Below are 7,155 nucleotides of genomic sequence, written 5' to 3'. Positions count from 1 at the left end.
TGACTGTGTATAGTGAATATACCACATTGAAATATACGGTGTTTAATTTTTAACCTTATTTCTTTGAAAAGGCATTTGAGGGCAAACACTGTTAGAAGAAAGAAATAATTAAAATAATATATTTTTGGTATTAAGTAGTTTATTTTTGTTAAAATTAAATACACATGAGACATTTTATATAGAAACACTCATTGTAATTTAATTAGCCTTTTTATTTAAAAAAAAATCTTAATTTTTCTTTCTTTCTTTAAAACAAATTATAAACAATATTATTATTGTATATAAAGGACATAACTTCAATGTGACTTTTAACACTTGACGTCAACTATAAAGGGCACAAAGTCCATCTATTGCAGTGCCACTCAGAGGTTTCAATTGCAAAGATCTGAGGTGCACTGCCTCTGCGCCTGAGACATAAATTGAAAAGTCCCATGTGCCTTTAATTTCACCAGCACCCTTACTCTTCAAAACCGGAACGCAGTAATGCTCATATTACTGCTTGGCGGCAGAAAAAGGTAAGGTGGCAGTACTTCCCTGGACGAACTCTTTCACAAGCAACTCTACTGCTACTAAAATCTTTTGATTTTAGTGTTTTTAACATAATACAAGTCACATATGACTTTTTGAGTTTTGCATTTTGAACTTATTGTATATCCAACAGTTAAAAAAATATATTGAGATAGAAAAAAAAATAGGTTGATTACCCTTTTTTCCTGATCCCGAATATGTTATATCTCAATTTTAATAAAAACGTTAGCAGTGCCTTTTTTAGTGTTGAGGGCAAAACAATGTGTTTATTTTTAGACATTAAGGGCTACAATCAAAATGATCTTGTTAAACTTGTTTCAACTTATGCCCCAGGCAGAGAAGATCCAAACGTAAAAGCTACGGAAATTTTATAGTAACTTTCTTTAAATCTGTTGGTTCTGATTCCGAGTTCTAATTAGTTGAGATCGCAGTAGATTCACTACTTATACGCGTCAGAAAATATGCAAATTAAGTAGTGATAAGGCAGGTTTGGGAGCGCGTTTAGTGTGCATACTAAGACTTTGTAACGATGTGGCACTAAAGGTAGGTATTGTCTTATACAAAAATACACATTTTATTTTTTTCCCATACACATTAAATTTTGGCGTAAGGCCATCGTAAGGCAGTCTCCATTTTCCGTCCATGTTCCTCGAAGTTTAGGTAAAAAAAACTACCTATTCCTATCCCTGGTCATTACCTATATTTATAGTTATGCGATAAATGTATTTTTATTCTTAATAGCCCGTTTATTTTGCTTCAGCTGTGAGAGACGCGGGTTTTTCGGAATCTTCGAGGGCGGCGCTTGGCGCCCCCTGAACCTGCGCCGGTGTGCACCATAGCTATAGCTGGTACTGTTTTTTATTAACATTTCCGGATACGAGTCTCCTCCATGGAGACGTCTAGGAGGTTTCTGCTCCAGGGAAAGAATTTGATTTACTACAATGCCATATATTTTTGTTTAAAGAATAATAAAAGCTATCTTCCAACTCTACATTGATGAATCGCATGATATTTCGTATAATGTATCTCAGACTCCTGAATATATCTGTTCTCAGAGCAGTAATTGTGCAAAGTATATATAAAATTGCGTGGAGTATATATGAAATTGCGTGGAGTATATTGTATATTATAGTAGTAGGGTCTAATTGAAGAAATCCGTGTTTCAGATTTTCTGCAGCAAGCTGCTTCTTGATTAATGCTGATTTATACTTATTTTTAAAGGTATCTACAGTAATTTTACGCCTTAAAAGCGGAGGTAGTTCATTCCAAATTTTCGCTACATTAAACTTGGCTCCTATAACACGCTGATTTGTGTGCCTGAATCTTGTCTAATGTTGTCAAACCACTCATCACTCACTCAACTCAATCACTCAAAATTCAAGCTGTATGATAGATACATCATCATATATGTGTATAGATATGTTTGAACACAGATAATTATAATCTGTAATAAATTATTGCTGCCTGAACCCTGAGACGCATCGTTAACTGAAATCTATATTAATAAAACACAGTATCTGTAAACGAACGAATAGTTTTTTTGTATTTATATATTACTTCTGTACTGTGTCTACTGCATTAGAGCACGTCTTATTACATATTACAACAATTACAACATTTGAAAATGGAACTCTTTGGCTGTAGAATACAGTTTGTTTCATCTGACTATCACTTGTTTTTACGTTGTGGCGTCATTTTTGAAATTGATTGTCTACATCACCATGGATTTACCTCGTGAAAATTTTCGTAGTATGATTTTCTACGACTTGAAGTGTAATTCAACAGCTCAGTGGAGCTTCGATTTGAATCTGCTTCTGGCGATGAAGCACCATGCAAGACGACTATTTATAGCTGGTTTGCAGAATTCAAATGTGGTGGTGTGAATCTTAGTGACGAATTTCGTGATGGTCGCCCTTCCACTGCTGTGAACAACAAAAACGAATTTCGTGATGGTCGCCCGTTCACTGCTGTGAATAACAAAACATCGATGCTGTGCGCCGTATGATCAAAACAGACAGACATGTGACATACCATGAGATTGGGGCATCTTAGGCATAGGCACAATCAATACTACACAAACATTTGGGTGTGAAAAAGCTGTGCTCTCCGTGGATCCCACACAATTTGACTGAGGCTCAAAAAATGAATCTCGTCACTTGGTGCAATGCCATGCTTACCAGATTCAACGAAGGGGCGTCAAATTTGGTGTGGGACATAGTAACAGGTGACGGAACATGGATTTATAGTTACGATCCCAAAACAAAGCAGTAATCGAGCGTATGGGTCTTTTGAGATGAGCCGAAACCAATCAAAGTGGCGCGCCTGCAAAGTGCTTCTAAGCGGATGATTGTTTCTGTTTTTAATAAAACTGGACACGTGGCTACTGTTGCTTTGGAGAATCGTTGTACTGTGAATAATGATTGGTACACGACCATTTGTTTGCCGGAAGTTATTGACAAACTCCGTAAAAATAACCATAAACGCCGTATCATCTTGTACCACGATAATGCCAGTTCTCACACGGCCAGACAGACAAATGAATTTTTGAAGGTGAACAACGTTGACCTTATGAGCCATCCCGCGTACAGTCCCGACCTGGCACCTTGTGACTTTTATTTATTTCCAAAAATTAAGAACCAGTTACGCAGTCAACGATTTTTATCACCTGAAGAGGCTGTCGAAGAGTATGAAAAATATGTTTCAGAGATTGTCACGGAGGAGTGGCATAAATGTTTTCAAAATTGGTTCATTCGTATGAAAAAGTGCATTAACGCTAACGGAGAATATTTTGGGAAACAATAAATTCATTTCTGACCATTTATAGTATTTCTTTCTTATTCATTCCGGAAACTATAGGGCGCCTCACATATGTACTTGCTTAGTTTTATTGAAATCGGTTAAGTAACTAGAATTTGGTGAAATCTAATTTGCCATCCTCAGAGGTGGAATATTTCCTTGAAACTTAAATGGAAACACCAGTGAAATATCCGCTTTCCAACAAAAAAATAATTATCGAAATTGGTTCACAAATGTCCAAATATCGAAGTAATTGCGTAACACACACAAAAAAAAAATACAGCCGAACTGAGAACCTTTTCTTTTTTTTTTTTAAGTCAGTTAAAAAATAGTAAGTACTATAAAAATACTTGCGACATGTCTCGAGAGTAAAAAAGTGCATTAAGGCTAACGCTAAAAATTCATTTCTGACCATTTATAGTATTTTTTTCTTATTCATTCCGGAAAGTTATAGTGCGCCTCACGTAAGTCTCCCTAAAAATATATTTTTCGTTAATTATTGTTGTTGTAAATGGGAAATGAAACTATATTTCGGATCTAAATCTAGTGTATTTTTTTTAAACAAACCAACGTTTTTGATCCGTGGGCCTACCTTTACACGTCTCATGGTCACGCCTGACTAATAATACAAATATACGTGATTTAGATCCGAAAGAATGGTAGATTAGAATAATATTAGTATATTATATCAGTTATGCAGTCATAGAAATTACTAAAGTATTTAACAACAATGATCTTATAAATAAGTTATATACTTCGCACAATTACTGCTCTGAGAACAGACACATTCAGCAGTCGAAACCTCATAACGTGTACTAAGTTTGTTTCTGTAGTCTGAGATACATTGTAACAAAAAGAAAATATGCACTCGTCTGATCTTTCAAACATAGGAGACTTGTGCAATCTGTGACTTTTATGCCAACAGACTCGCAACTTTCATTGATTATTTTTTTACTAATGAAGAAGTAAATTTTTGAAGTTCTCGTGAATGTTTTCGAGGTTAATCGTCCTAAGATAACGCCTATGCGGCTATATTATGTCAAGCAACATGTGATAGATAATCGATTTCCAAACCTAAAGATTAGATATCCTTTATCTATAAAAACGGATTGGTTGATAAAATAGCCTAACGGATTTATTTTCAAGTTGTAGCCGGCAAACATTACGTATGTACTAAGTATAACATTTAGTACGTACTTTCTTACACATGAATTAAGTAAAAGAGCGAAAAAAGGCAAAGTATTGTTACTTGCAAACGATCCAAAGAGTCGGGAAAGACTAACAGCGATGATTCTCGCGATTGGAGTGCTTGCAGCTTCGTGCGCAGTCGCATTAGAGATCCTACATTGGAAGACCAGTATGATTGTCGTCGGTATTCTGGTGTTTGTGTACAACATAGTCATGCATAGGAAATGGATTTATATTGCTATTAGGACCTTCTCTCGAGACATGTCGTAAGTAATTTTTATAGTACTTACTATTTTTTAACTGACTTAAAAAAAGAAAAGGTTCTCAGTTCGGCTGTATTTTTTTGTGTGTGTTACGCAATTACTCTGACATTTGGACATTTGTGAACCAATTTCGATAATTATTTTTTTGTTGGAAAGCGGATATTTCACTGGTGTTTCCATTTAAATTTCAAGGAAATATTCCACCTCTGAGAGTGGCAAATTAGATTTCACCAAATTCCTGTTACTTAACCGATTTCAATAAAACTTGGCAAATACATAAGTGAGGCGCACTATAACTTTCCGGAATGAATAAGAAAAAATACTATACTAAATATACTAAATACTAAATGGTCAGAAATGAATTTATTGTTTCTCAAAATATTCTCCGTTAGCGTTAATGCACTTTTTCATACGAATGAACCAATTTTGAAAACATTTATTCCACTTCTCCGTGACAATCTCTGAAACATATTTTTCATACTCTTCGACAGCCTCTTCAGGTGATAAAAATCGCTGACCGCGTAACTGGTTCTTAATTTCTGGAAATAAATAAAAGTCACAAGGTACCAGGTCGGGACTGTACGCGGGATAGCTCATAAGATCAACGTTGTTCACCTTAAAAAATTCATTTGTCTGTCTGGCCGTATGAGAACTGGCATTATCGTGGTGCAAGATGATACGGCGTTTACGATTATTTTTACGGAGTTTGTCAATAACTTCCGGCAAACAAATGGTCGTGTACCAATCACTATTCACAGTACAACGATTCTCCAAAATAAAAGCCTCGTGTCCAGTTTTATGACAAAAAGAAGCAATCATCCGCTTAGAGGCACTTTGGACGCGCGCCACTTTGGTTGGTTTCAGTTCATCTCGAAAGACCCATGCGTTCGATTGCTGCTTTGTTTTGGGCTCGTAACTATAAATCCATGTTTCGTCACCTGTTGCGGTGTCCCACACCAAATTTGACGCCCCTTCGTTGAATCTGGTAACCATGTAGTATTCACTATATTTGACTCATGCCTATGCCTAAAGATGCCCGAATCTCATGGTATGTCACATGCCTGACTGTTTTGATCATACGGCGCACAGCATCGATGTTTTTGTTGTTCACAGCGGTGGACGAGCGATCATCACGAAATTCGCGACTGAGATTCACACGACCGCGTTTGAATTCTGCAAACCAGCTATAAATGGGTAGTCGTTGCATGGTGCTTCATCGCCAAAAGCAGTTTAAAGCCGAGCTAAGCTCCGCTGAGCCGTTACATTACACTTAAAGTCGTAGAAAATCATACTACGAAAATTTTCACGAGTTAAATCCATGCTGACGTGGACAACCAATTTCTAAAAAGACGCCGCACAATGTAAAAACAAATGACAGTCAGATGAAACAAACTGTATTCTACAGCCAAAGAGTTCCATTTTCAAATTTTGTAATTACTTTTTAAATATTCTTTATGTAAGTGGCCAGTTCCGGAAACTTATAGTGCGCCCTATGTAGATGTAATCCCATAAACTTTTGAGATCGGTTTTATTTTTATAATAACGTTTTAATTATTATGTCATTACTTATTACACTTATCATGTGTACCAAATTAAATTGATTCGACTTCTCTTTTTTGGTTCAAAATATGTATCGTATCGTTCTAAGTACACACTAAATTATTTATTTTGTTTCTTAAATAATTGTATTTGCGATGAACAATCGATATATCATAATTTGAATGTAAATCTCGATAACGGGTTATTTAAAATGGTAAAATAAAACAATTCCTACTTATGTCATCATCAAGGAAATTAAACCAGTGTAAATTCACACTTTCAGGGCAATATGGTGCTATATAAAAATATTAAAATTAACAAGGAATTTCACAAAGAACAATTGGTCAATGCCTGATATCTTTCACCAGGTGGTGAAGAAACATCCTCATAAAAGTTGCTTCCTCTTCGAAGATGAAACATGGACTTTTCAGCAGGTACATTCGTTACTAAAAACCACATAATGGTCAGAGATTTTATACGTATATTATACATTTAGAACATGTACAATATACATACAATGTATGTATTATTTTATGAATATTGTGAATAAGTTTCGGTCTTATTAAATTTAGGTTGTTCAAACAGTTGTTATTTTTAAGTATCGTTATATATTTCTAAATAAATGTGCGTATAAGACGCTTTTATTTCATAGTTACAATTTTATGATGATTTCTTAACTCATGTTTTGTACTGAATTATTTTCCGGTAGTACCATAAAGTCACCATTTGCAATTAAAATTAGTTACCTATAACTCCTAAAAATTCCTTACCTACTATTTTAACTTTACAATGTTATTTATTAGGGGTTAAAGTATGAAATTGCCGTTTTATTGCAATAGGT

General features: G+C 35.1%; 1 protein-coding gene across 4 annotated transcripts in view; it reads left to right on the top strand.

The window, feature by feature from the left end:
* The first annotated feature begins 1,336 nt into the window (after positions 1–1,336).
* The window catches only part of LOC113234326 (long-chain fatty acid transport protein 4-like), a 15,473-nt gene continuing 9,654 nt past the window's right edge, over positions 1,337–7,155 (top strand). For 2 of the 4 annotated variants that reach the window (XM_026469628.1, XM_026469633.1), the window contains exons 1-2: positions 4,478–4,778; positions 6,598–6,748. In XM_026469628.1, coding sequence (XP_026325413.1) covers positions 4,612–4,778; positions 6,598–6,748 — 318 coding nt within the window. In that variant the 5' untranslated portion in view covers positions 4,478–4,611. Of the gene's footprint in view, positions 1,377–4,477; positions 4,779–6,597; positions 6,749–7,155 lie in introns of those variants that run through there. The other 2 variants (XM_026469642.1, XM_026469647.1) reach the window with 2 other exon arrangements.

The sequence above is a fragment of the Hyposmocoma kahamanoa genome, unplaced genomic scaffold, assembly GCF_003589595.1.
Source record: "Hyposmocoma kahamanoa isolate Upper Pololo Valley unplaced genomic scaffold, ASM358959v1 102, whole genome shotgun sequence".
NCBI lineage: Eukaryota > Metazoa > Arthropoda > Insecta > Lepidoptera > Cosmopterigidae > Hyposmocoma > Hyposmocoma kahamanoa.
Note: the sequence above shows the minus strand (reverse complement) of the source record. Positions and strands in the feature narration are given on the sequence as shown.